This window comes from Diplodia corticola (assembly GCF_001883845.1).
Source record: "Diplodia corticola strain CBS 112549 chromosome Unknown scaffold1, whole genome shotgun sequence".
NCBI classification, from domain to species: Eukaryota; Fungi; Ascomycota; class Dothideomycetes; order Botryosphaeriales; family Botryosphaeriaceae; genus Diplodia; species Diplodia corticola.
In genome coordinates, this window is record NW_017971480.1 from 137,053 (window position 1) to 164,956 (window position 27,904).

Genomic DNA, 27,904 nt, shown 5'->3' on the forward strand with positions numbered 1-27,904 from the left:
CGGTCCTCAGATGACGCGTACTCGGGGAAGGAGGGCGGAGATGCACGTGTGTCGAAGGTTGCGCGCGACCCTCTCACACCAGTGATGGGGTTTGAATTGAGATGCGGCGACGCGTCTGGGGTGGCGTGGGCGTGCAGCTGCGCTGCGACTTGGAGATTTTCCGCGAGCGATGCGTGCACGGGCCGGCCAAAGACTTGGCACCGGCGTCGGAAAAACTAGGCGAGGCTCGCACGCAGTTTCCTGGCCTTGTGGAAAACCATCGCGACAGCCGGCACACCGCGACAACGACGACTAACGACACCCCCGCGCATCACAGCCCGCAAATACCGACAAGATGCCGTCCAACCGTCTGACCTACGTATGTGCACCCCGATGCATTCGACCTTTCACCTTGCCTGGATGTTATGCTGACAATTTTTTGCTTGTAGCGCCGCCGCACCCCGTAAGTCTTCTCCACGTCCATCGCGACCGAAAATTGCTCGCCTCGCCCTACCACTCCGCTCGAACGACCACGGCTGACCGAATTGATGCAGCTACAACACCCGGTCCAACAAGGTCCGCGTTGTTAAGACCCCCGGCGGTCAGCTCCGTTACCTTCACCTCAAGAAGAAGGGCACTGCTCCCAAGTGCGGTGACTGCGGCTCCAAGCTCGCGGGTGTAAGTGGATTGCCCATTCTTACCTGCACATTGGAAATCCCGGGCGATTTGATGCAAGAGACGGGCAATGGTTGTTTGCGATGGGATGGCTACGGATATGTTTTGCAAGCCGCCCGGTCTGATTGCGGCGGAAATGACGTCTCCTACCTCGACGCATAGGATCGCCGGGACCGATGTCTGCAATCAAAATGTTCGATGCGGATACTAATTACGTCGAAATAGGTCCCTGCTCTCCGCCCCCACGAGTACGCCACGATTTCCCGCCCTAAGAAGACCGTCCAGCGTGCCTACGGTGGTTCGCGGTGCGCCAACTGCGTCAAGGACCGCGTCGTCCGTGCCTTCCTCATCGAGGAGCAGAAGATCGTCAAGAAGGTCCTCAAGGAGTCCCAGCAGAAGAAGCGTTAAATGGTTAGCTTCGAGGGTTGAGGGGGGAACTATACATTAGCGGTCGGAGTCAGCGGATGCGTATTCAAAAACCGGGATGGGCTTCTACGGCTTTTTGGCGCAAGAACATTGTGCCTGACACCGGTTCGTCGCTCAATGGGAGATAACGATCGGACTGGTTGCACGAATAAAAAAGAAATCTCCCAAAGGTTTTGCGCTTACGCTCCGACTTTCGCGGCAATTTTACGATACCTCTTGTCAAAATGGTGTTTGCGGTGGTCATAACTCTTTCAGCTGGCCCTCTGACGGCTAATTACAGCAATCTTTTTCTGAAGTCAGCCTTACAACCCAGGTGCCAATTATTGAGAATGCCTGGGTTTCTAATCGCAGACAGGCAACCTAAGTTATACGAGCTTGCCCCACCGTAAGGTCTAACTGATTGTTAACACACTCACGCATTTGTAAATTACCTAAAGGCTGTTTTCTTACCCTTGCCCTTGTTTCCCACCGAGAAGCCCAATGGATCAGACACCAGCAATGTGCCAACGGCCTGTGCAGTAGTTACCAGATTGTCCGGAAAGCTTCCCGTCTTTGCAAAGCTACCGTGCATGGAATAAGCTTGCTTATGGCGCAAGACGAATGGGACGGATACGCGCGGGTGGAACGTGACCACCTGCTGCAACCTGTCCAGTCGAGATGAGTGCACGCCAATAATACGACCTTCCAGCCCTGGACATGTATTTAGCCGTGCTGCATTCGTCTGTACTACCTGTGGGAGATGCAAACAACAGACGGTGGAACACGGACCTTGATGTAGCAACAATTGACTGCAGCAAAACAGCGTCCCCCATGCTATGCACACCTGGGGACCAATATGGGCTGATCAGACTACCGCGCCTATTTTCTTTTTCCATTAAGGATGCAAGCCCATCAACAGACGCCTCCTTCAGCCTTGCGCCAGGCAGCAATGGGCTCAACATCCACATGCGAATCAGGACGAAGCCGGTTGCACGGGCTGCAGCTGACAGCGTCGCAAGACTGGGCTCTTTAAAACCAAAGGCTGCCTTGATCACCGCTAAGTGGTAGCCTCACTTTAGCCCGATCCTTCTCCGCTCAAAAGTGTGTCCACTCGAATGGCGGCGTTCCATGAGTCCAGTAAGGTTGTCGGCCACCTGAAGAGCGTTTGTGATTTGGCTTGGAAGCAGTCGCAGACTTGTAAGCTACAAAAGGTCAACGAATGATCGAGCACGACTCGCAACTAACACGCGTTGATAGGCGACAGTGCGGGTCCGCGCTTCAAGGAATTACGGGCCGAGCGTAAGTTCTCGATGTTCCGCGGCACGTTTCGTTGGTGGCCAACGGTTGTGCTAACTCTTTCGTACAGTCCGCGACTTGTTCTATGGCCTTGTCAGCCTCGAGAAGGAGCTCGCCGATTCGAAGGCGTTCCTCAAACGCTGCGACCACCATACCGAAGTTGAACTTCATGAGCTGCTCGAAGAATGTGTTGAAGACCTCCGTGAAGTCGAGAGGTTTCTCGGTGGCCTCTCATCGCAGAGACATGCCTCTATCAAGGCCTTGGACAGGGAGGTATCAGAGCTGCGCGAGAAGCTATGTGACCGCAGGAACTCTTTCCAGGATTTCCATGACCGGGCCACCACAGCGGCCTTGGAGATCATGAAGGCCCAACTCTACACACTGGTCGAGGACATCCTCTCTAAACGAAGGCAGCCCTTCATTCTTACCAAAATTGTCGACTGGGACGCCCTTGCTGACGAACTTCAACAACCTGCCCTTGTGGGACGAGGCATGCTAGAGTTCGACGATGTAGATGCCGACTCGGATGATGACGGGGTTATCGAGCTCCCGGACTCTCCCACAGATACATTCCCGCCTCCCTCTACCGATGGTTCTTTTAGTGAGGAGCCCCAGCGCCAGAAGAAGACTCGATACCACCGACCTACGGTAGAGGACTACGTTGAAGGCGAAGACGACCCGTTCCCTTCGTCAACAACAATTTCGCTGCCTTCTCGTAGCTCTGTCCCTCGGGTGGACCGGGATTCGTTCTCAATACCTGCCGAGCCTCAGGAAAACTCACATGAACGAAGCCAAGATGGCGCAACTAACTATGATCCGCTGGCTGGCGCGAAGCGAAAACATCGGAGAGTTGACACGGAACTGCAGCTGATGCAAGACGAAAAGATGACCATTCAAGACGAAATTCGAAAACTGAAAGAGGAGGCAGAGATGCTTGAAGAACAAAAGCGGACGTGGGAAGCCGAACAGAAAAGGCGAGAGGAGCTGCAGAAGTTGTGAGCATCCCTTCAAATGCCCTTCATTCCGTATTTGCTGACTTCAGTCAACCAGCCGTGAGTTTTGCTCTGACTTCACCCAAGAGGAGGAGGAAGAGATTCTGGCCGAATGTTGGCGCCTCCCTCGCGATAGCTTCGGGCAGGTGACTTATTTTGCCATGCCCAACGGCGCGTTATACAGTGCTAGCACAGTGCAGCGCCGCATCGAAGTTCGACCTACACCGGCCCTACACAACGCATTCCGTCGTGAGCCTTCATACGCGGGACATGGTACTTCCTCTCCAGGTCGCAGAGATTCCGCCATATTTGGAGGCTCGAATGGTCATTACCGAGGAAGCCCTGCACTCGATCCCTACGTGCATCCAAGGCCAGTAGAAGTTGATGTTGGTGCCGAGATTCCCGGAAGTCGGGCCGGAAGATGGGATTCATATATTGCAGACAGCCCAAGGGAGATGTCGCCAGTATCAGGCGAACGGACGCCGACGCGCCCACAACCGCATTCCCCTCTACCACCTCCTAGACCAGCGGATGTCGTTCGGCATCCAATCGAAGTGTCGCTAGAGGAAGTGTTTAACGGTACACAACGTAGAGTCACTATCGAAAGGGAGATATTTGACCAACGGACCGGTGGCACCAGGGCGGAACTAAAGGAACTTGCCGTCCCTATTAAAAAGGGTCTTAGAGCTGGGAGCAAAATCAAGTACTCAGGCGTGGGCAACCAGGGACCGGATGGTGTGCCTCAAGACGTATGGTTCATTGTCAAAGACGTGAGTGAAGCACCATTGCCACAGATGAGTCCTGACGTCTTGCTAATGACATGGATTTGTAGATCCCACATTCCCTATTCCGGCGTGATGGCTCGAATTTGCATACCACGATAGAAATATCTCTGGCGGAGTCGATTGTTGGATGGCGCAAAGAAGTCAAGACGATATGCAATCGGATCCTCAAGGTCAAAGGCCCAAAAAACACGACAGGCAGGTGGACCAAAGTCTTCCATGACTTTGGCCTACCGAGATCGAGTGATCCGTCGAGCAGAGGCGACCTCATCGTTGAAGTTGACATTCAAGGGCCGGAGCATTCCGGAGTGGCCTGAAGTGTTGGTTTAATTCTTATTGGATCTCGGTCTCTCTATCTTATTTTGCTGCACACCGCAGCTATGAACCATGTTCTCGCTTATTGATGTGAGATATACGGCTTTGGAAAATGTCAAGACACCAGCAGTCCGAAACCTCTGGCGCCTCGAGTCTTCCAGCAGATGCGTTAACCATCAGTAGGGGACGACGGTGCGGAGACTGAAACGGCATGGAATGAGGGGACGGGCGTAAACCCGCTTTATGTCCGCTCGGATGACGCAACCACCGGGTTCCGAGTTCTACTGCTCTCCAAAGACGTCCGAACCCCACCGCGCCATTATTAATCCTGCTGCTAATGTGCATGATATATGGCCGACCAATCGACGGCTCTCTGATTCTCGCATATCGGTCGTTCACTGCCATCAACAATTCATCATGAAGGAAGCTATTGTCCACCCCGGAGTCAAGGTCGAGATCGTCGACTCTCCCATCCCGACCCCCAATGACGATCAAGTCCTCATCAAAGTCGTCGTCTCAGGAAGCAACCCCAAGGACTGGTAGGTACAAAAAGAATGAAGGAAAGATGCCCCACGAGAAAGTCAGGGAGCCATCAATGCGGCAACTGTTTACACCCACCGTCGTCTCGACCATCCCATCAAAACATCCTCGGTCCTGGCTAGCTTACTTAACAAAAGAAAAGTTAAAAAAAAAAAGTTCTCTGGTAGCTCTGACACTACAACAACAGGAAGCTGCCTGATTGGACCAAGACGGCCCGCAACGAAGGCGACGACATCGCGGGAGTCGTCGAGAAGGTCGGCGCCAATGTGACCGAGTTCAAACGCGGAGATCGTGTGGCCGCTTTCCATGAGATGATGCAGCCGCACGGCAGCTATGCCGAGTACGCCATCGCCTGGGCGCACACGACCTTCCACATCCCCAAGGACACGACTTTCGAAGGTCAGTAGGTGTTAATTTTGTCAGACGGGCTACGGCAATTCTTTCTTTTTTAATCCCCTGCCGCTAACACACGCATCTCGCACCACCAAAACAGAAGCCGCCGCCATCCCGCTCGCCGCCATGACAGCCGCAGTCGGCCTGTACCTGCGCCTCGAGCTCCCCGAGCCCTGGCGCCAGCCCGCCGATCCGCCCACCCGCCCCACGCCGCTCGTCATCTACGGCGCCGCCTCGGCCGTGGGCTCGTACGCGATGCAGCTGGCGTCGCGCTCCAACATCCACCCGCTGATCTGCGTCGCCGGCCGCGGCGCCGCCCACGTCGAGCGCCTGCTCGACCGCTCCAAGGGCGACGCCGTCGTCGACTACCGGCAGGGCGGCCCCGGCGTCGTCGCGGGCATCAAGGCCGCGCTGCCCGCCGCCGCGCCGCTGCTGCACGCGTTCGACGCCGTGTCCGACCATGGCAGCTACGAGCAGCTCGGCGAGTGCTTGGCGCCCGGCGGCAAGATCACGCTGGTGCTGCCGGGGAAGCAGTACGACGGCTTGGCGCAGCATGTGGTGAAGACGGTGACGAACGTCGGCGCTGTGCACGGGGATGCGAAGGAGTTTGGTTTCGTGTGGTTCAGGCTGTTTGGGCGGGGCTTGAAGGAGGGTTGGCTGACGCCGCAGCCGCAGGAGGTCGTGCCGGGAGGGTTGGGGGGCGTGCAGACCGCCTTGGAGAATCTGAGGGACGGGAAGGCGAGCGCGGTGAAGTATGTTTTCAGGATCGCGGACACGGAGGGGGCTGCGAAGCTGTAGGTGAGAGGCCGAGGAAATGGCGTTGGGTTGTTGAATCTACACAGGCTTGATGACGGAGGGAGGTTCAAGGTTGCAGGTAGCATCAGGCACTATACTCGATTGCGGAAGTAATAATGCTATCATCGATGAGAGAGAGTAGAGAATTTCCATGGTCACAATGCCCTAAGCATCTGTCAACCGCCTTTGCGCACCTTTGCGATTCCATACAACTTCAGCAAATGTTTCATCAGATTTGATGTTTGAGCCCGGTTGGCATATTATCTCGTCGTCATTACAAGCAATATTAATGTCATACCCATCCTCCATACCAACGTGATTGAGCGTAAATATCCAAGATGGAAGACCTCCCGGCATTGAGACTTGGCCCGCATTGAACCACGAAACTCCGTGAACGCCAAAAATGTGCAGCACCACTGAATCAGCTTCAACGTGAAAGCATCAAGAGCCCGTTACTCTGGACTCTGCTCAAATATCCAGCTCAGCTGCGCAACTTCCGGTACCGCGGCCGCATGAGAGAGGACACGGCACGGCGTACCATGACGCACAAACGGGCTTTCGAGGATCGACGAGGAGGTTCTCTAACTGGCGCGCGAAGTATTTGTTCGCCTGATGTGACTAGCCGACGTGACATCTTGGTCAACAAAGAATTGGCAGGGCGAACGGTCGGCTCAGATCACTTACTACTGAAATGAACCTCCAACGTCTGACCCGTAAGCTCGCGCTTCAGATCCTCGAGCGAATCGTCCCAGCGGGGACTGTACACCGCCTGTGTGGTTGTGACCTGAACTTGCGAACATCTGAGACGGTGTAGGCGCGCCATGAACAATATTGCTCAATGCTTTGGTGGAGGTACTATGGATTGTTGTGTTCAAAGAAGGGTATCAATCTCAACGTCGATTGTATGCCGACGCAAATTCAAAAAGAGGGGACCAGGGCAGCGATGAATTATAAAGATTATGCTAATGTCCCAACGGACAACGGGCTACTTGTCTTTCTGCTAAATAGGTCGGCTCATCCACGTTTGAGGAACAAGCGTAGAATACCAGCACCATTCCACCGGTCGAGAAGTGGCGCCATGACGGAGATCGAGTTGCCCATAGCTTGAGCGCGAGTGACAAAAAGTGGTGACATGGGATGGTTCAAATGGGAGACATTCAATCAAGACATGGGAAAGCAGTCTCAACAGCACAGTAGCTCCTCGCAGGGCAGAAAGCCTACACAGACCGAGCGGGGTATCGAGGCAAGCTTTCATACTCTACTAGTACAGGTCGCTATCTTGCGTAGCAATTGTAGCACCAACTGAGTTGACATGGACGCACGTTACAAGGTGCCCGGTTGACTATCGAGGTTAGGTCCAACTGTATAATGACAGCAAGGGGCTTCATTCATGCCTCGCGATAGCGCGGGCGAGTGGAAGCTATCTTTGCGGAGTCGAGAACACGCAGCCTGAAGTCTGGGCATCGAAAGCCCTAAGCGCTTGTTGACGCGTGTCTTGGGTGGCTTTGGCGGCTCAGATTGTGCTGAACACGGAAGCGATTTTTTCATTTCAAGTATGGCGCCAAGGGGGTGGACATGATAATGGCGAGACGGCGACATGGGCACTCGTGATGCGGCGCACTGAAAAGCAGATGTCGTATGTCCAAGCCACCACCGCACTTGGCCACAGAGGCCAAGCTGACAAAGGCCGAAGCTAACAGAGCGGTGAACACGTGTCTCGGACCAACAGTGGCCAGCAGCACATGTCGGCAGTAGCGGCAATGCACCTCATGAGCAAATACTCGGCGGCCGTTTTGAAAAAGTTTGGTAGTACACGACGACCAGTCCAGCGCGCAGGAGCATGGCGAAATCGGTGCCCGAAGCGGGCCGTTTCGAGCAGTGATAGGCCAACACGGCGCGTGGTGTTTCCCGACGGATGCAGTCGTGACCGGAGAGTAAGAGCGCGGGAGTCGGCGTGGGGCGGCTGGGGCGTAGCTGGATCCGTCGGTTGCGGATAGGCATCTCGAAGGCTGCCGGTCAACTCTGCCTTGGGCTTCCTGCAGCATCCCGGGGGCGTGCCATCATAGGTTGTACCAGCGCTTCGTGGTTCCGGACCGCTTCTACATCAGGAGCGGGAAGCACCGCGAAAAACCGGCAGTGGGGGCGTTCATCTCCGTAGGCGCTCGCGCGGAAGTTGGGACACGGGAGATATGTATATTGCGAGGACGGCCCAGGCACCTGGCGGCTCGCAACTCAAAAGCGGTCGCACATTGACTGGAGATGTCTCGCGTGACACGATCGGCTCCGGGGGTGCTGGCACTGGCGCGTAGGCATATTGTTGTTTGCGCAACGTGACTCCAGGCGACTCGATTGCGCAAAGCGTCGCGGGATCGACGGCGGCAGCGAGGGTGACGATAACGTTTCGAGGCGACGGCTCTGGGTGAAGCACGGGCGGTCGCAGTGCTCGGCAATCTGCGACGACCCGTGCCGTATCAGAACTGGCTAAGGAGCCACGGCGGGCGGGCGAGGAGTGGGAGAGCGGGCGAGGAGGTGAAGTGTCGTCGTGACCGGCGGGCTGCGTCGCGCGGCGTTTGGGCAGCCGACAGCCAATCGAGGGTGCAGCCGCGCCGCCCTGCTGAAACCACGAAGCGCTGGCCTCCCCACGCCGTCCGCAACCCACCCCCCGATCTCTCTCACGGACCTGACACACGATCCAGACTTGCCGAGCCCGCGACCCCACTGCCGCGTGCGCTGTGCGAGCGCCGACAGCCACTCGCCCTGCGCGCCGCGCTGCTTCTCGCGGGCCTCTAGAAAACACGGCCGTGGGCCGTCCTTCGCTTCGCTGAGAAACGCCGCTGCCGGGGCGCGCTTGTGTCGTGCAGCCAACGGCGATCCACCACCGTGCTCACCACCGTGATTTTCGCAGGCTGGCGATCCGGGGGGATCCTGTGCGCCCGCTGGGGGCAGTTCCCGAGCGCGCGCGCGTGGCCGTTGTGAGCCAACCGCGCCCCGGCCCTGCATGCGAGTCCCGGCCAGCCCTATTGCGGCTGTCTCATCTGGAGTGGAGCACAAAGAAGCCTACTCAGATCTCGGCTGTGGTTTCGCTGCCGCGCCGCCCGCCGGATCCATTGGCTGTCGTGTGCTGCGCGCTCCTGTTCCAGCCACCGCCCGGGGCCGCTGCGTTTGTTTAGGCGGTCTGCCTTTGTTCCCTCTTAAGTCGTGCCGTCGTGCCCGTTGTTTGTGCCTCTAGCCTTTGCTCGACCTCACCCGCGACCCTTTCAAAGAGCCGCAACAATGGCTGCCTAATCTCGACAATGGTCTTGTTCAACTTTCCTATTGTGCTATTCAACTAAGTCGTGCCGGACTCGACCCTATTTAACCACTTCTACTTCGGTTTGGGATTTTCTGCATTCCTTTCTTCCACCGCAATCACTTCACCACTCCAGCGCACCACGCAAATCTTGCAGGTTCAAGATTCCAGAAGTGACTCCAACCCCGTTCCGAGCATCGTATAATACCCTTCGACCATGACGCACCAAATCCTCGGCCTCCTCGTCGCCGCGCTCCTGCTCACGCAGGCCGCGGCTCACACCTGGATCGAGCAGCTCTCGGTCATCAAGAACGGCGCCTACGTCGGCAACTATGGCTATCCCCGAGGCTACCTCGCTCGCACCGACCCTGGCTTCAACGGTGGCGCCAGCTCTCAGTGGCTCCTCCCTCCTCTCGACTCCGGCAGACTCCGCGTCAACGCCAGCGACAACCTTTGCCGCCCGGAGCAGCAAAAGCAGACCCAGTCCGAGAACTGGCCTCGCCTCAGCGTCGCTCCCGGTGACTACGCCGCCATGAAGTACGCCGAGAACGGCCATGTCACCCTGCCAAACAACCAGAAGGGCAAGCCCGAGAAGGGTGGCACCATCTTCGTCTATGGCACTACCGAGCCCAAGGACGACGAGAAGCTCACCACCGTTCTCGAGTGGAGCGAGGACGGCACTGGCGGTGACAAGCGCGGAAAGTTGCTGGCGACCAACAACTTCGACGATGGCCGCTGCTACCAGATCAACTCGAGCCCCATCTCCGTACAGCGCCAGAAGGAGTTTCCTGACCCGAACCCCGGCCAGCCCGACTCCTACAACGAGCAGTACTGCGAGACGGATGTAAAAATCCCCGAGGACCAGGAGGCTGGTGCGACCTACACGCTCTACTGGGTGTGGCAGTGGCCTACCGCCGCGGGGGCAGACCCGACATACCCCGACGGCAAGGATGAGTGGTACACCACCTGCTCTGACGTCGACATCACGGCCGCCAACACCCTCCAGAGCTTTGCCGCCGGAAGCTCGCAGCAAAAGTACAAGTTGGAGCAGCAAGACCCTCAGAGCAAGGCAGTCACCAACTACAGCGATCGCTCTGCTCTGACCACCAATCCCACCCAGGGAATGGCTGCTGCTTCGGGTGCTTCCAGCGCGGCAACCACTCCTGGCACTCCTGGCACTCCTGGCTCGACTCCTGGCTTGACCCCAGTCTCTTCGGCCGCCAGCGCTGCCACGCCTACCGCAGGTGCTTCCGACCCTCTGGAGACCGTCTATGTCACCATCACTGCCTCGCCGACCACCAAGAGCATGGTCACCCAGATGGTTACCGTCACCGGAGACGTCCCGCTCGTCACGCAGTACCTGACCACCACCATGGCGCTTGGCGCTCGTGGTGCTTCCCGCCGGCCCCAAGCTGAGGTGGGGCCCAAGCGCCGCTCTGTCCACCACCGTCGGGGTGTTGTCAAGGCCGACAGCGAGGAAGAGCCCGCAGAAGAGCAGGCAGAAGAGCAGACAGCACCGATCGGCTTCATCGGCACCGAGAGCATTGTCGGTCGCCAGGTTGCCACGGGTGCTGCTCCCTCATCGATGGCTGCGCCGTCGCTGATGATGACTACCATGATCTTCTTCACGATCGCCTACGTTTTCGCATAGATGCTGGAACGATTCACGACTGATTGCATAGCGATGGAGTACATGACCATGACCTTTCACTTTTGATGACCCTTCTCTTCTTCTGTAACAGTTTTTTTTTTTTTTTCGTCGTCATTCGTTAGCAGAAGGGCCTACCACTGGCCTGGGCAGCGCCCTTCTGACCACCCCTTCGCTGGCGACATTTTATTGGGTGGCTAGCTGCATTTGGGTTCTTTTCGCTGCATATCACTATAGAAACGAGTCACCGCAAGGCATCGGCGGAGGGCAATGTACACGCAAACGTATGTACAGACAGCGCCCTGGACGGGCTGGAGATACCCTGGGCATGGGCATGACTACGGACTAGAAACCCCAGAATGAAATTCATCAATCAACGGAAAATAATGTGCACTGTGCGACGTGAGCAAGGGGGCAACGTGTTGCTTGGCGATGACGCTGGCGGCTCCACGGCTGCAGCCCGACGTGTTCAGGGTCCGCGCTCTGAGGGCGGTGAAGGCAGGCGCCCCGGCACCCAGCCAATCGGGGCAGCCACCGGCTTAGGTCAGCCGCGCTAGTCCCGAAGGAGCGCAAAAGTAAACACACAACAGGGCCGCCCGGCAGCAAGAGCGACTCCCGGCGCTGCGTCAAATCCGGGGCTCAACCTGACGACTGCGAGCGACCTCCGGACAGCGCCTGCGCCCGCGAGCTGCACACCACCACGCCGCGACAGCACCCCACACCATGGCCGACGGCGAATCCTCCATCTCCGTCGCCGTCCGCGTGCGGCCCTTCACCATCCGCGAGGCCGCCCAGCTTGTGAAGAACGACGACGGCCCGGTCTTCCTGGGCGACGGCTCCCTAGCTGCCGCTCCGCCCAAGCTCCATGCCAAAGGCCTGCGTTCCGTCGTCAGGGTCATTGACGACCGCTGCCTGTAAGTCACCCCAGCCCCTGTGCCCGCTCGTTTGTGGCGCGATCTGCAATCGCTCACCATCACCTGCAAAGAGTCTTCGACCCGCCCGAGAGCAATCCGATATCACGCTTCTCTCGCAGCGTTGTGCCCCACAGCAAGAAGACAAAGGACCAGACCTTCGCTTTCGACAGGGTCTTCGATGAGAACATCACCCAAGGCGACGTCTACGAAGGCACCACCAAACCGCTCCTCGACAATGTCCTGGAAGGCTACAATGCCACCGTTTTCGCGTACGGTGCCACCGGCTGTGGAAAGACGCACACGATTACGTATGTGTCGCGGACGCTTTTGTGTCGATAATCCCACGAGCTAACTCAGCTGCAGGGGCACGCCGCAACAGCCGGGTATCATCTTCCTCACCATGCAGGAGCTCTATGAACGCCTTGGAGAGCTACACGAGACCAAGGCTTCGGACGTTTCGCTTTCTTACCTTGAGATTTACAACGAGACCATCAGAGATCTGCTGGTCCCTGGTGGTAGCAAGGCCGGCTTGACACTGAGGGAAGATGCCAATCAGGCAGTCTCGGTCGGCGGCCTCTCGAGCCACAGGCCGAAAAATGTAAGAGACATGTCCTCGAGAAAAAGTAATAGCTAACCGATCTCAGGTTGAAGAAGTCATGGAAATGCTCGTTCGAGGAAATCATAACCGGACCATGTCTCCTACCGAAGCTAACGCCACGTCCTCTCGTTCTCACGCTGTTCTCCAAATCAACGTCTCTACAAAGGACCGCAATGCCTCCGTAAATGAGCCTCACACCATGGCTACTCTGAGCATCATCGATCTGGCCGGAAGCGAGCGTGCCAGCGCCACCAAGAACCGTGGCGAGCGCCTGGTTGAAGGTGCCAACATCAACAAGTCGCTCCTTGCTTTAGGAAGCTGCATCAACGCCTTGTGTGATCCTCGCAAGAAGAATCACGTTCCCTACCGTAATTCGAAGCTCACGCGACTCTTGAAATTCTCCCTCGGTGGAAACTGCAAGACTGTCATGATCGTCTGCGTCAGTCCATCGAGTGCACACTATGACGAGTCTCAAAACACGCTCCGCTACGCCAATCGCGCGAAGAACATCCAGACCAAGGTGTCGAAGAATATCTACAATGTGGATCGCCACGTCAAGGATTACCTGAAGAAGATCGACGAACAGAGGCAGCTGATCGAAGAGTTGCAAGCAAAGATGAAGGATCTCGAAGGGAGTGCATTCGTCAAGTTCAAGAAACAGAGCGAGAAGAGGGACGTCATCGCGAAGGAAGGCATTATGAGGATTCGCTCAGCTTATGAGAATGCCGGAGCCGAAAAGCAGGACCGTGTTAACTCGCTGAAAAAGCTCAGGCAGGTGGAGAGACGCATTTCGATGATATCCGCATGGATCGCTGGATTCGACACCGTGTGCGAGCAAAGGGAGGATGAAGAGGCGCCGCAAAACTTTGTCGCCATGCGCAAGACCGCTCTCGGCATCCAAACAGAGCTGGAGAGCACCCGCCAGCACTTCCACCAGCGACTGGCGAAGAACACCTGGGATCGTGCTATCGACACAGCTCTCCACACCGGCGTCCGCCAGCTGAAAGAAACTGATCCAGCGAACTGCAGCGCTGACGTTGCAACCCTCATGAGGGAGGCGGAGCTACTCAGAGCCAACGCTGATCGGGAGACGTATGCTGCTGTTCTGGAACAGGAGAAGGGTGGAGACTCAGCAGTGATCCAGATGCTGCTCCAAGCTCAGTTCGAAGTCGTGGCCATTCTCGGCCAAATTATGGTTATGGATGAGGAGGAGGCCGTGCGCGCGGCGAAGGAGATGCTAGGCAAGTTGGTGTCTTGCTGCTCGGAGGCCGCTTCTCAGGTCATCAAACCTGATGGTGGGCTGCCGGTCACTGAGGCCTTTCCGCCCACCAGCCGTGGCACGCCGAAGAGGAGGAATCCTGTCAAGCTGGTAGCGCCTTCGCCGATGAAGCTGCCTGTTCCCAATTGGGAGAACGCTTACTCTTCCCCTGCTAAGGCCATGGCTTCTCCCCGCAGACGCAAGTTCAACGCGCCGCGCAAGGGTCTGAAGGTTACGCCAAAGAAATCTCCTAGCAAGCACGTAAAGCGTGGCGTTCGCTGGAGGGACGATACTGATGATGGCGCTCTCGTCGAGTTCCAGGCTACGCCGCAAGCTCTCGACTACACTCCTCCTCCCGGCTCATCTGCGGATAAGTCCATGAGTGGAATTCCTTCTCTGACTGGAACTCTTGATTCATCTCCCATCCCCGCACCGCCGAATGTAGCTTCCCTCGAGGTTAAGCCCGTCCGTCCCAACACTCGCTTCCAGACCGGCTTTCTCTCGAAGAAGCCGTCATCACCTTCGCTTCTGCCCGCATTCTCGTCGGATTCCGAACGTGAAGGCTCTCCCCTGCGTGAATTGGAGCTCAATAAGGCACGCGGCCGTTCGCCTTTGCATGTGTCATCGTCCAACATCCCTTCGTCGTCCGAAGCAACCCCCAACGACTCGGACAAGGCTAGTGCTACCTCATCTGACGACGAGCGGTCTTGGCTCCACCGCGTTAGCAAGGGCGATGACCAAAACGCAGCGCGCAAGATCCGCACGGCTATCAAGCGCACCTCGGTTGGTGAGAGGACAAGCATGCTTGGCCATCACAAAGTACACAGCAGCACTGGGTCTGCACGTCTCAACGCTCGTAACAACCTGAAGAGCCCTCCTACGGCGCACGCTCGCCGGACCTCTATCACTAAGGGAGGTGCGCCCATTGCCGGTGCTCGCCGCGTCACGTTGAGCGAGGACAGGGGCCGTCTTGGTGGGCTCGCCGCTGGCCAAGCGGTAAGGATGGGAGGCGTCCGCGCACCGGGTGCTGGTAGCAACCTCAAGGGAGATTCAAAGAGTGCCTGGCGGTAAGCGGATTGCCCAACCGGACAATCCTCTTAACATCATACTGAGAGCTGCTCGGCCCGCTGCAAGCTTGGGAATGTGCCGCGCTTGCTTCTGACCATGCTTTTCAGTACCAGACTGAGACGGAACACCCTACGTCTGGAGATTTTCTTGTTTTTTTCTTTTCCTTGACTGTCTATTTTCTCGGCGAACAGGACCTGGCGACTTTTCACGGTGTCTCCGGATGGGACGGGACGGCTGGCGGTGGTTTACGGTACGGAATATGGCGTCAAGGCAGATCTGCTTTTACTGCTTGCTTTGTATTGAAGGAATTCTTGCCCAGTGCGGACGAGATATGTCCTGTACTTTGCACATATATCATTCCCATCGGAGGGATTGGATACGGGGAAGCTTTGCCCTGATCAGTTTAACCCCCCTCTTTTTGGGTACGATTGGAATTGCCTCTTTTTTTTTTTTCTCCGAGGGTTCCCTGGATAGGAAGTGGAGAGGCTTCTCTTGCAGTTTTTCCTTGTTCCAAGTTGTACAATAAATACACTTCATCGGCGCGTTCTTAGGATCGTTCTCTCAAGAGAGCCTTTCAAGTGCTGAACGATTCATGGAATCTCCTTGTGGAAATGCTCTAAAACAACCTTGGCCCTTGTGTGTGTGTGATTGTTTGTGTGCACGTATCATTCTCGTTGATAAGTATGTCCCCATGTGCCTAGGCGACCAACACTACTTTTGATGTGGCGCAAGTTGGTATCCCATGGATGATGTGAGGAAAGAGATCTCGAAGACGATATGATAGTCCATCATTGGAAATCAAAGCCCACAGCCTCGATATACATTCGAAGGTTTCAGACGACGAAACAAGTAAACCGCCAACTCCTATTTTGTGTGTGTGTGTGTATACGAGTGAGCACCTCAATAAATCATCAGATCCGATTATTTCAACTCCGAAGGGACCTACTCAACGTCAACTCCTGGGCAAGACGGGCTCCGCTGTCCAGCGTGAGGCTATCTGCCGTGAACCAACTTGCTTTGCACCGTCCACCCCGTTTGGCGATATCATCAAGTAGCGTATATAAACCCAGTGAGATCTTACGTGCCGTGCTCCCTTCAAAATATGAGGCAGTATGCGTGAGATAAGATGAGATGGCATTAAAAGTCGACCCCCAAGATCTTAGTTGACAAACGGTTCGTTCAAGAAGATAGCGACGGACATTATCATTAACATTCTGGACTTGGAATAAAAATTAAGGAAGGAAATAGGAGGGCTAGTTCTATGATGAAAAGACCCGCGTGGAAGATGACCAACCCAAAAAAGAAACCAAAAAGATCCAGGAGCAATTTTCTTTCGCGACGGAAAAAAGACAGGCGAAAGACAATACGAGCCGCACACAAATTGATGTTGAATAGCCTCCCAGATGTGAACCCCAATGAAAGGAGAAACCGGGGAGGTTGTTTTGAAAGACGGGATCCAAAAAGGAAAAGGAAGAAGAAATAAACGCCATTGCTATGCATACCCAAGATTCTTTATCCAGCGTCCGGTAGGAGTCCCAAAAAATGCTTGTGTGCCCAATTGCCCTTTCACTCAATCTTCTCGCTCCCTCTTTTCCCCTCCTCATCAGGCGTCCCCAAGCATCAAGCGCGTTTCAACGTGTAGACCGCGAGTCTTTCAAGACCCAAAGTCTTCACTGCAACGCGATTTCGCAGCCTACTGTGGTATCAAGTCGAAACGCAAAAGAAATAGGAAACGAAAAAAAAAAGCAGAACGCAAGTCCCAGAGCCAGTTCTATTTTGTTTTTCACCCACTTTTTAAATCCTCCCTCCCTCGACGATCTCTCTGCCAATGACCTCTACCTCCCCAGTACCGCTCGTCCTCCGCCTTTCCAGCACCCATCGAAATTCCGGTGGCCGTCCGTCCGATCCATGCCCTTCCGTCTCGACGCGCTCCTTGATGTACGCCACGCTGTCCATACCTCCGCTGCTTGTCCTGCTGTGTCTCCCACCGCCGGACTTGTAGTGAGGATGATCTGCGAAGTTGGCTGACGGAGCTGGAAAGGACGGAGACAGCGGGGAAAGAACAGCGATAGACTGAGAGGAATCGCGACTGATGGCAGCGTTGCTGTGAAAACCAAGAGGGAAATTGTTGGCTTGATCGGAGGATGAAGGGCGGGGTTCGGTCATTGATGAGCAGTTGGACTGCAGCGGTTGTGATGAATTCGATGAGAATAGCGGAGCGGAAGCGATGTTCGACACTGATGCTGACGTAGAGTGAGCGCCGCCAGCAGATGTAAGGCTCGTGGGAAGAGAGTTGGTAGAGGTGGTGGAGATGGCGGAAGTGGGGACGGAGACGGGGATATTCCCCGGCTGATCGGGGAGGAAGTATTCGTAGTTGGTATTGATTTGATGCGGTACCTTCTTCTCAGTGGATGAAATAGGGCTGGTCGCACTGCCTTTCTCCTGTTGTAAGCTACTGCGCTTACTGTCAGGATTGGTGGTGTCTGATGCGGAGTCCGCTCTGTTGACTTCCAATAGCGCAGCCTCATCTCCATCTGACCCTCCATCGTCCTCGTCACCTTCATGGACTTCACTGGGCTCGTTCGGTGTTTCCTCAACTTCAGGAAGGTCCGTATAGGTATCCAATGCACTTTTTGCTCTGGTTGCGACAGGGCTGCTTCGACCAGGGAAGCTGCCAGGAAAGTAGCTTAGGGGACTCGAGTTCCTTGGGCTGCTGGCAGCACTTCCGCCGGGGCTCGCACCACCGGCGGCACCAAAGGCGCCCTTTCGTAACTTCATTAACTGCTCGAAGCTATAGTCATAGTCATGGTCGTCTTCGGAGCCCGGAGGAAAACCGTAGGGACTCATTCGCGCCAATTGCGCGAGTCCAGGTGACGGAAGAGCGCCGGCTGAAGTGTGCTGCCCAGGGATTCCGGCGCTCGTGGGGCCAGCAGACAATGGACCCATGCCAATAAAAGAGTTGCGGGTACTGTACTCGGAGCGTTCCGTGATGGGGGTGAGGTTGGGTTCCCTTACTGCGTAGCGGCCGCTAACGCTACGTCCTATCATGTCTCTGGGGCCGAAGAACCCTCCGTAAACGGCGTCGATGCCTCCACCCGCAGAAGCGTAAAAGCCGAATTCAGAGCCATACTCGCCTTCGTAGTCATTTGCCAGAGCTTCAGCGTTTGCAGCGGCGATGATCGGATCGTCCTCGAGAGCACTGTCGTAGTCATCGAACCCATCTCCGAAGTCATCTTCGTACGCGTTTGGATCGAAGCCCATGTCTCCGATATCATGTATCGCATTGGGCGAGAACGTTTCGGTAGCAGCGCTCACACGACTTGAATCGGGAACCAGGTCTGGGGCGGTGTCTTGTGAGTCGCGCATAGCGTTCCGAGTCTGTTGCGCTTGCTCCTCGTCCTCGTCCTCGTCGTCCTCGTCCTTGCTCGGGGCAGACAGGTTGGTCGTGGCAACACTGTTCTTTCGCACAAATCGCCCGTCTGCCTCCGCTTTGTGTGTAGCTTGGACCAGGGCACTGAAGTAATCCTTGGGGTTGTTGAACTCCAAAGGATCGCCGGCGACCTGGAACGGCGGGCCATTTCCACGCATAGATGGATGTGGTGCCAGTCCAGTCTTAGACGTGTGCTCATCTTCAGGATCGAGATCATCGGAATCCGGCCCAGCATTCACGAGCGGCGGAGATTTCATGACTGGTGCGGGACGTTCGTAAAGCGGATGATTCGGATCGTCGAAAACAGATTCATCAAACTTCTCATCATGCTCTGGCGGATCTGGCTCTCCAATCATGCCATCGTCAAAATACATATCGTCGTCGTCGTCGTCGTCGTCGTCTAGGATGTTGACTCTGGCCGGCTGTGTGGGCGCCGCCTGCTGTGCAGAGGTTGAGCTGGTAGACGGGCTGAGATGTGTTTGGCCGAGTTCGTCGGCGACTTGCTCAGGCTCGATGAGTCCAAGTCCGGCAGCTCCTTGGCTGTCCTCGTGGTTGCCTATTACAGGAGGAGCACTCAGTGGGCTTGGTGTAGGTGCGACTTTCTGCTGGTCGTCGGCGGTTGCCGAACCAATGACGTTGCCGAAAGCGTCGATTGGTGGTGTAGCAAGCGACGACCCACCCGCGCTGATTGGACTCAGAGTACTGTTGAATGGCACTCTCACATTCATCGAGTTAATGTCGTATGATGCCAACCCGGGTGCTGTCCCTACGTTGCTGTAGCCTCCGTAGCCTCCGTACCCGTAATCGTCAGGGTATTCCAAATCTTCACCTATAGTTGGTACCTCCTCTTCAAACCCAGGGAACAAGTCATCATCTATATTGTCGTAGTCGAAGTCGTCCTCCTCTTCGTCACCGTCGTCGGCACCTCTGTTCCGCTCCCGTGCCGCAACTTTCTGCCGGTGCTTCTCCTCGAGTAACTTCTCCTGTGCCGCTGAATCGACTCCTGCGATTTGGAAGCTGAAGCGGGAGGCCCTGCTCGTCATGTGCGTCGGAAGGCCAGCTGGTTGAAAGCTAGAGTCGGCTCCAGACGTCGCTCTTGACCGCGTCTTTGGCGACGCCTTTGTGGCGCTTGATCGTTTTGACTCCACCGAGACGGGCGAGGTCGGGCTCGCTTCCGGAACCGTTGCCAGTCCTCCCGGGGCATCATCGCGGATCGGCACTTGGTCGAGCGGTGGCGGTATGGATATCCGCGCTAGATGCGGAGCATTGGCGGCTGTTCGAGCAAACGGAGGTGCAGGAAGCTCCGGTTCCGAGCTGGGAACTGCATTTCGTGCAAGGAAGTCGTGGTTCGCAAGCGTTTCGGCGCGGATTGCCGACTTTCTTCTTTCATCGTCTGCCTCGGTGTTGTCGTCGAAATTCTCCTTGAACACAGGAGTGTGTGAACGGTCACGTTTCGATGGACTGCTCTCGTCATCTCTCCGCCGAGACAGCCTTCCAAGATCAAAATCCCTGACACGGAAAGAGTTGTTCGCCGCGGGATCGTAAGACACGGCTCTCCGGGGCTTGGGAGCGCTGAAGTCGTGCACAATGTGACCTCGGATACTCGGGTCGAAGTCGTCCCCAAGCGCCATTGCCGGGACGACGTTGCTGCGGTGAGTGACGAGACTCTCTTCTGAAAGATGTTGTAATGCCTGGGCAGACCTTCTTCTGAGCAGTAATGACATGGGGTTCAGCAAGTTCAGACCTCTCTTGCCACTCTTTCCATGTTGGGCCGAGGCGGCAGGCTTTCCGGAGCTGGCCATCTTCTCCGATAGCCCGGAGGAGGACAGCGAGGACTGGCTCATCATGTACGGGCTCTGGAAGGACGGTGTGGGGGCATGCGCGGGCGGGTCACTGTGCGAGAAGGACGGCACCTGGTCTATCAACGGACCATTTTGACCAGCGCCTGACTGTGCTCTCTGACCCCTCGACCGGAAGCCCGTCGGGGCGCTCACCCTCTTGCTCGTCGTCGCCGGGTCGCGCCAGCTGTCTGGGGCCTGCACCGAGTCCGGGGACGGTCGTGGCTGGTCGGGCGGCGGTGACAAGAGCTGCTGGGTACCAGCAACAGCACTGCTGCCACCTTGGTGCGCAGCAGTTCCGGGACCACCAAACGGCCGTGACGGCTGCTGCTGCTGCTGTTGTCTCCCAAGCTTCTGGGCTGCGCTGGCAGGCGGCGGGGGCGCTGACCGCCGCTTGTTCCGTGGGACTTGTTTTTGGGGCGCGGGCGGCTCGCTCCGACTGGCAATGCGCGGGATGGGCGGCAGGACGGGCGGGAAGGGGCTGACGGGAGAATTGGAGGCGGAGCTGCTCTGGTCTGCGAGGAAACGGTGGGGGTTCGGAGGGAGCGGAGGGAGCGGAAGCTGGGGGTTGGTGGCGGGCGAGAAGATGTCCTGGAAGTGCTGGGGCGTGGTAGGCGAGATCTGCGATGACGCGGACACGGGCGGCTCGGGTGAGTTTGGCTGCGAGTGGGCGCGGCGGTGGTGCGGGCGCAGGTAGGAGAAGACGTTGGAGGGCGCCATGCCTTCTCGCGGCTTGACTTGGAGCTTGCGCAGCGGGAGCAGAAACAGAGGCAGCCAACACACGTCGTCGCACGGGCGGCCTGAAACGTGGGCCTGATGCAGGGTGCCGCGCACTTGTCTCGTCCCGGCGGCGGGGCCTTCGGGTCTCGCACTCTTTGCTCAGCGCGGCTTGGGCGTGGGCGGGAGCGCGGGGCCACACGCAGTCATGGTCGCCGCCAGAGAGGGCTGGGCCGTGATGGGCCGTGATGGGCCGTGGTGTTGCTCGAGGCTGCCACGCCGTGGGCAAACTGGCAACGCTGAGTTGTGCGTCCGAGCGGCGCCTTATCACTCGCTGGGCGCGGGATGCGGCGTCATTGATGTCGGGTGCGTGGGTACGAGATCGCCATGCTCACGGCGGGTGGTGGACGACACGGACGACGTGCAGGGTATCCGAATCGTGCATGCGCCGCGCACGCTTCCCGATGGGCGCGCCTGCAGCCCCGAGTCGCATTCCTGCAGCGCTGCAATTTCACATGTCTTCACATGGCCCGGACTTGCCCTGCGTACGGGACATGAAACGGCGCGCACAGGTCCTCTCTAGCGCGGCGCCACCCACAGGTGCGTGCCTGAGACACCCGTCTCCATATTTCTACCACTTCTACGGTGTACATGTACAGCAGCCCGCCCAAGATGCCCATCCCGCGAAACAAACGCCAGACACCATGCTGAATATCCACGCCTCCTCATTTCTCCTCATTTCTCCTTCTTGCCGTCCGTGAACCCGCTGAACCCGCTGACCTCGCTGCCCGGCGTCGTCGCCCCGCTGCCGCCCCCCAGTTCCCACTCGTTGGTGGGGTTGCTGCTTCTCCGCCGCTGGCCCCTCTCGCGCATCGCCCCGCGGATCTTCTTGCTCACCTCCTCGAAGCCCCCTTGGCTGTCCAGCGTGCTGAAGCCCTGCAGCGGGAATCCCCCGCTCCCCGCAAGCCCCCCGCTGGAGTTTGTTCGAGACCGCGACTTGCTTGGCGTCGTTGGCCTCGTTGCGAAGAGCGCAATGTTGCCCAGGTTCTTGAATGATTCGTTCCGCGGCAGATGTCCATCCGCCGTCAGCCCTCCACCCATGCTCGTGTCCGTCACGCGGACGTTGGACTGGCTGGGCGAAGAGGGCATCGACTCGAGCGAGTACTCGCTGTCGCGCCGCTTGAAGTTCTCGACCTTTGGAGACTCGTCGTGGAACGGGTCCACAACGATCCTGGCGTGGTCGAAATCGGGATACATCTCGGGCCCCAGCTCGTTGATGACATCGTTGAGCTCGCGCACTAGGTCCGCCCGCATCACTCTCAGCTTGTGTAGCGTGTTGCTGGACGAAGGGTTGAGTGAGAGAGCGAGTGGCCGCAGCGACTTGAAGATGTCCATTCCAACCTCGCCGAAACGGAGAGCTGCATACGTGATCGTCGGGAAGACTATCCAGCCACACAAGAAGACGGCGAAAATCGGGACCGATTCTGGCACAAGGCCTCGGATACGGTTGCGGTAGGTCCACCAGGCCAGCAGACTCGTGTAGAAGTTGTAGAGCAACGGGGCGAAAGCCATCGATACAAGGAGCTTCCAGGTTGCCACAACGTCCTTGGCCTGGATCTTGACCGTCGAGGCTGCCAACGCTTCCTTTGACTTCCTGATGGAAATACGCTTGCCGGCGATGAAAACCGGCGCGAATAAGACAAGACCGGGCAGCACACCGATAGACAGCAAGAGTAGCTTGCTGAATCGGTATACCAACATAAATACAACCTTGTGAATGGAGAATGTCGCATACTCCACCTGATGATCGCGGACGTTCAGCATCATCAGCTTCTTGTTGTACGCAAGGACCGACTGCTTCAGGTTGACGATGCGGGGGTCGTCCTTGTATCGCTCGTAACCCTTTACAAGCCGACGGTTGAGCTCGATGACCATGGGAAGAGGCAACTTCTTGCCCTTTGGGTTGTAAAGGCGGCGAACGGCTTGGATCAACTGCGAGAGTCATTAGACGTCGGAGACTTCTCCAGAGTCGGAAATCGACGAGACATACCATCAGTGTTTCGTAGTCTGGTGCGGTCACTGTGACGGCGACCAAAGCGTTGTAAACATTTTCCAGGAGCTTGCCCACAGCTTCTCTGCGCTCCCCCTGCTTGTACAGCTCTATGAGTTCCGGGGGAACTTCAACCGGCGTACCAAACTCTATCACAGCCCTTGAGCGGAACTTGTGGGCGTGGAAATAGTTCATACCGACAGGCACAATCTTCAGCCCACTATCCGGATTGGCAGCAAGCGCGCCAAGGGCCATAATCGCCACTCCAGCTGTTCACCTGTATTAGTGGTTATCCGCTCAAAATGTATGGAAATGAAAACTACCTTTGAGGGGCAAGAGCTCCGTACGGTCATGGCTACCACCTTCAGGGAAGATGCCAACACACCCGCCTTGGTTGAGCTTCTCGAAGACGGCGTCGTACACTTTGCTCTGGTCTACTTTCGGAGCAACCTTGAAGTTGATTCCTTCAAATCCCTCTGCCGGACCAATCTTGCCATTGCCGTTCAATATCTTTCCTTCATCGCTGATATCCTCGCGCCCGGTTAGCTGGCGCAACGCCACTCCGCCCTTGAATGGCTTCTTGACACGCAGCTCTTCCGGTCCATGTATCTCCAAAATCTCCGCGCTTGCAGCAGTATTGTTGACCGAGGGGAGCACAACCAATCCCCCGACCTGGAAGTCTTTGCCCTCAAAGTTCGTCCCCACACCCCGGACGAGGGTGGGGTCGTTGACAGGGTCCGGAAGGTAGACTTTGCCTGGGGTAGGCCTTGTGCTGTCCAATGCCCTCCCCACGGGCAGAGCGCCGACGTTGCGAGCGAACCATCCGATGAACTTTCTCCGCATTGATTTCTCGGCGATCAGGAAGCAGATGCGGCGGGCGGCCTCCAAACGCACGACGCGCATGAGGATGAGGGGATCAACAAACTACGTCCCTCGTCAGCTCCTCCACAAAACCTCCACAAACCACCGAAATGGGAGCTCCGTCTGCTTACCTGGTTCGCGTGAGGAGCAGCCACGAAAATGACGGGGCCGCTGCGGGGGATCTTCCACGAGCTTCGCGGGTGGACTTCCCTGAAGAACAGGTCGACGAGGATAGAGAAGGTCCATAGTAAAAAGTCGTATATGAAGTTGTTCATGGGCGCCAGCGTCTGGGCTGCCGACTTCCGGCCCTTGTCCGAGCTGTTCTGCGGCATGGTGCCGAGGGTATGTAGTCCGTGTCAATGTCGGGCGCCTTCCAACGGGTTCAGCGGGGCAGGTGAAGACTGCCTATTATAGGAGGACCCGGGGCGCGCTCGGCAGCGGACGCGGGAACGCGGCGTGTTAGCGGCAGCCGAGCGGAGGGCGCTGTGGCGAGATGTTGTGTGAATTCAGGACTGGAGAGCGGCCTAGAGACGCGCCGGGACAAGCGAAGAGAGGAATGGCACGGAGGGCAGCGCCGATGAGGGATTTGCGGCGCGAGGCGGTATAGAAGCTGCGCTTAAATATGGCAGGATCACGGTACCCCACCAGGGCGGGCAGGCGAGCATGTGCTGTGTTTTTCCTCTATCGCGGCGCCACGGCGGGATGCGACGCACGCACGCGCTCGACCGGCGAGGCCCCTGCACGCCGAGGTGTGAGAGCTGGAGAAGCGCAACGGACCGGGCACAGGCTTGCGGAGCGGCAGACAAAGTGTTGGCGAGGCGCGCAGGACGTCTCAACAAGAATGCGACGGCGCCAGCTTGATTGGACGGCCTGGGGTTTGGCTGCGAGGCCTGCGAGGCCTGCGAGGCCCAGCGCCCACGAGCGCCTTCCCTGGCCTTCCCCGGATGCTTCGCTTCCAGCTGCTTCTGTGCGACTGTGCGCGCCGGCCATGCACATCATCGTCAGCCCATCTCCACCCGCCCGGCGCCGTCTTGCAGAAACAGCGCTGCCACCTGCCGTCACTGACGCTGCCGGCAGATCTGCCCCTTCGTGCCTTGGTACGCTAGGTAGGTAGACATCACCATGACGGACGCTACTGCCGCACGCCATCTGTCGTTTGAGATGCTATGCTATGTGGCTATCTGATGATCCCGTCGGCGCTGCCCATGAATACAGCACATCGCGCGCTAAAACAATGCTCAGGGAGATTCTCTCTTCCTCGTCGCCGTCCAACCCCGGGAGCGAAGGCTTTTCCACCACTGTTCACTGTACCCCAAACGCCACGCGTCGTGCATTAGCCGCAGCGACCACGGCCCGGCGCCGTAGGGCCGTCCTTTGCCATGTCATTCTCGTACAATTCGCTTTTACAGTCTACCTGCAGCTGCCCCTCACCTCTCGTTCATGCCGTTGGCCCCGGGGATGCCCGAGCCTGGAGCCGGCGAGTTGCCGGATTGGTCGCCACTTCCCGGTAATGCGGGCGGCATGAGGCTTTCGGGGAGCTTGATCGGCAACTGGAACTCGCCCTTGAGTTTGTTGTCAATCTTCTCGCCTCTCACCGCCTTCTCCATCTCCTCCTTCGACAAGCTCTCGTACTCGACCAGCGCCCCGGCAAGACGGTCAAGCTCCTGCCGCTTCTCCGTCAAGAGCTTCTTTGCTCGCTCTCTCGAAGCGTCCAGGATTTTGCGCACTTCGTCCTCGATCTTGTTCTTCGTTTCCGAAGACAGCCGAGAAAAGTTGCTGTAGAGATCAATGTTGCCCAGCTCGTCACTCATGCCCATCTGCGTGACCATGGAGTAAGCAATGGCAGTGGCCTTCTGGATGTCGCTGGAACCTCCAGACGTGACGTAATCGGGCCCGTAGATGAGTTCCTCCGCAACCTTGCCTCCCATGCAAACATCGATGTGAGCAAGATACTCCAGCTTTGTCTGGCTGACCCTGTCCATCTCGGGTAGCTGGAAGGTGATGCCGAGAGCATGGCCACGAGGCATGATGGTAGCCTTGTAAAGAGGATCCGAGTGCTTGGTGAACATGGCAACTAGCGCATGCCCGCCCTCGTGGTAAGCCGTCGCGATCTTGTCCTTCTGCTGAATCACCGCAGAGCGGCGTTCAGCACCGAGAAGAACCTTGTCCTTGGCCCATTCGAAATCAATCATGGAGACGCGCTTCTGCTTGTTTTTAGAAGCATGTACTGCAGCCTGATTCACAATGTTCTCAAGCTCAGCACCGCTGAATCCCGGAGTTCCACGAGCAATAACATCCGCATCGACGTCGGTGCCAATCTGAACGTTCCTCATGTGATGCTTGAGGATAGAAGAGCGACCACGAACATCCGGAAGAGGGACAGTCACGTTGCGATCAAATCGTCCAGGACGGGTAAGAGCCTTGTCGAGGAGTTCCGGGAAGTTAGTGGCAGCGATGAAGATGACACCAGAGTTCTGCTCAAAGCCATCCAGCTCCGTGAGAAGTTGGTTGAGAGTCTGCTTGACGTATGCGTGATCACGGTCGTTGCGTTTGCCACCAATAGCATCGAGTTCATCAACGAAGACAATGGCAGGCGCCTTGGACTTTGCCGCGTCGAAAAGCTCTCTGACGCGCTTGGCACCCACGCCGACATATACCTCATCGAATTCTGAACCAGACATGTAGAAGAACGGAACACCAGCCTCTCCAGCCACTGCGCGGGCCAGCAGAGTCTTACCGGTACCAGGAGGGCCAACCAGGAGAACACCCTTGGGGAGCTTGCCGCCGAGAGCGTTGAACTTATCCGGGGCCTTGAGAAAATCGACGAGCTCCTGAAGTTCCTCTTTGGCCTCTTCGCAACCGTGGACATCACTGAATCGGGTAGTCTGAAGTTCCGGCTTCGCCTCCATATCCTGCTTGGCACCGCGCCTTTGCAGCATTCCGCTGGCCTCGATGACCATAGTCACACAGACCATGGACAGGTAGGTAAGAAGCCCAAACCACAAGAAGAACTTGACCCATTTGAAAATAGTGCTGCCGGTGGATTCTTCGACGACGACGTAGAGCGGGCTAGCCCTCTCACCGGATCCGCTACGGGCGGTCGCAACATTGCCACCACGGACGCGTGCACCAACCGCTTGACCGATAGCCGAAATTTGGTCCATGCCGAGACCAGAGGACTGCCCGGCAGTGCCATTGTTGCCCTGAAGGCCGGGTGCCTTGTCCGATTGACCAAGTCTTTCCAAGCCCCGGGTGTAAAGCGCGTCACATGCGGCGTTTGTAGCAAATCTGCCTGACTCGTACCGTTCGACGACAATCTGCGGAAGGTTGGCACGGAGCAGCGCAGCATAAAACGCGTTCTGCGCGCTTGCACTACCAGGGTTGTTGTTTGCCGTTTGTTCCATATGAGCGAGAAGGTTACGTGAAGTGTTGCCGCCGAAGATGCTGCGCTGCTGGGTCAACCCAACATTTCCAGGCCTTGGGACTGGGTTGAGCTTGAAAGGAGCGAGCCGCGTAAGAGTCGAGTATTGCCGAGAAGTAGTCGAAACCGAAGGGAAAGCGCGAGACAGAGGACTGAAGCGTCGGAGGGTGTGAGCCGGTACTGTACAACTATTAGCGAGCTGTCAGAAGTATTGCGCGCCCAGCGAATCTCGTCCTAGTCACTTGCCTTGAGAAAACATGCCAGCTACTGTTTGCGGGGCACCGAGTGCTTCTGGCGACGGGCGAGGGCGGAGAGCAGAGAGCGGGACGGAAGCAAGACATTCGGGCACGACGGCCTGTCTTCCATCAGTAGCCGCAGATTCCGAATGGCCTCCGGAACATACGTTTGCCTTGTGTGCCTTGGATCCATCACGTAGTGTTGCGGACTCGGAAGGCGACGCGCGACGTCCGACTAGTCGCCACGGAGCCGGCGCAACAGCGGAAATTGACGGCCAGGTTCCAGTCGCAGCAGAGGCGATGCCCTGTGGGGTATTAGCACCAGTTCGGTCGCGGAGAGGGTTGGGGCGGGCGGTCTTGAGCGCACCTGCAGGCTGACCGGAGCGTGGAAAGCCATGGTTGTT

At 57.2% G+C, this 27,904-nt stretch overlaps 8 protein-coding genes across 8 annotated transcripts; 5 read left to right on the forward strand and 3 right to left on the reverse strand.

Moving 5' to 3' along the window:
• Positions 1–334: 334 nt before the first annotated feature.
• On the forward strand, positions 335–1,062 carry BKCO1_100043 (60s ribosomal protein l34; the record flags this gene model as incomplete). The annotated part of the gene is made up of 4 exons (XM_020269826.1): positions 335–358; positions 429–442; positions 534–657; positions 880–1,062. 4 exons carry the CDS (start codon positions 335–337, stop codon positions 1,060–1,062), a joined length of 345 nt encoding a protein of 114 aa, XP_020135591.1.
• Positions 1,063–2,174: 1,112 nt separating this feature from the next.
• Positions 2,175–4,446, forward strand: BKCO1_100044 (subfamily b member; the record flags this gene model as incomplete). Its single annotated transcript, XM_020269837.1, has 5 exons — positions 2,175–2,256; positions 2,317–2,358; positions 2,426–3,350; positions 3,406–4,117; positions 4,180–4,446. 5 exons carry the CDS (start codon positions 2,175–2,177, stop codon positions 4,444–4,446), a joined length of 2,028 nt encoding a protein of 675 aa, XP_020135594.1.
• A 415-nt stretch (positions 4,447–4,861) lies between these two features.
• BKCO1_100045 (alcohol dehydrogenase-like protein) lies at positions 4,862–6,175 on the forward strand (the record flags this gene model as incomplete). The annotated part of the gene is made up of 3 exons (XM_020269848.1): positions 4,862–4,983; positions 5,172–5,383; positions 5,478–6,175. The coding sequence occupies 3 exons, from the start codon at positions 4,862–4,864 to the stop codon at positions 6,173–6,175; spliced, it is 1,032 nt and encodes a 343-aa protein (XP_020135593.1).
• Positions 6,176–9,678: 3,503 nt separating this feature from the next.
• Positions 9,679–11,112, forward strand: BKCO1_100046 (uncharacterized protein; the record flags this gene model as incomplete). The annotated part of the gene is made up of 1 exon (XM_020269859.1): positions 9,679–11,112. The coding sequence occupies one exon, from the start codon at positions 9,679–9,681 to the stop codon at positions 11,110–11,112; it is 1,434 nt and encodes a 477-aa protein (XP_020135596.1).
• Positions 11,113–11,832: 720 nt separating this feature from the next.
• BKCO1_100047 (kinesin family member 18 19) lies at positions 11,833–14,950 on the forward strand (the record flags this gene model as incomplete). Its single annotated transcript, XM_020269870.1, has 4 exons — positions 11,833–12,023; positions 12,095–12,331; positions 12,387–12,621; positions 12,668–14,950. 4 exons carry the CDS (start codon positions 11,833–11,835, stop codon positions 14,948–14,950), a joined length of 2,946 nt encoding a protein of 981 aa, XP_020135595.1.
• A 1,791-nt stretch (positions 14,951–16,741) lies between these two features.
• Positions 16,742–20,935, reverse strand: BKCO1_100048 (uncharacterized protein; the record flags this gene model as incomplete). The annotated part of the gene is made up of 1 exon (XM_020269881.1): positions 16,742–20,935. The coding sequence occupies one exon, from the start codon at positions 20,933–20,935 to the stop codon at positions 16,742–16,744; it is 4,194 nt and encodes a 1,397-aa protein (XP_020135657.1).
• Positions 20,936–21,667: 732 nt separating this feature from the next.
• On the reverse strand, positions 21,668–24,175 carry BKCO1_100049 (glycerol-3-phosphate o-acyltransferase; the record flags this gene model as incomplete). Its single annotated transcript, XM_020269892.1, has 4 exons — positions 21,668–22,924; positions 22,983–23,251; positions 23,306–23,906; positions 23,975–24,175. 4 exons carry the CDS (start codon positions 24,173–24,175, stop codon positions 21,668–21,670), a joined length of 2,328 nt encoding a protein of 775 aa, XP_020135597.1.
• A 1,095-nt stretch (positions 24,176–25,270) lies between these two features.
• BKCO1_100050 (intermembrane space aaa protease iap-1) lies at positions 25,271–27,897 on the reverse strand (the record flags this gene model as incomplete). Its single annotated transcript, XM_020269904.1, has 4 exons — positions 25,271–27,452; positions 27,507–27,619; positions 27,668–27,805; positions 27,868–27,897. The coding sequence occupies 4 exons, from the start codon at positions 27,895–27,897 to the stop codon at positions 25,271–25,273; spliced, it is 2,463 nt and encodes an 820-aa protein (XP_020135256.1).
• Positions 27,898–27,904: the final 7 nt, after the last annotated feature.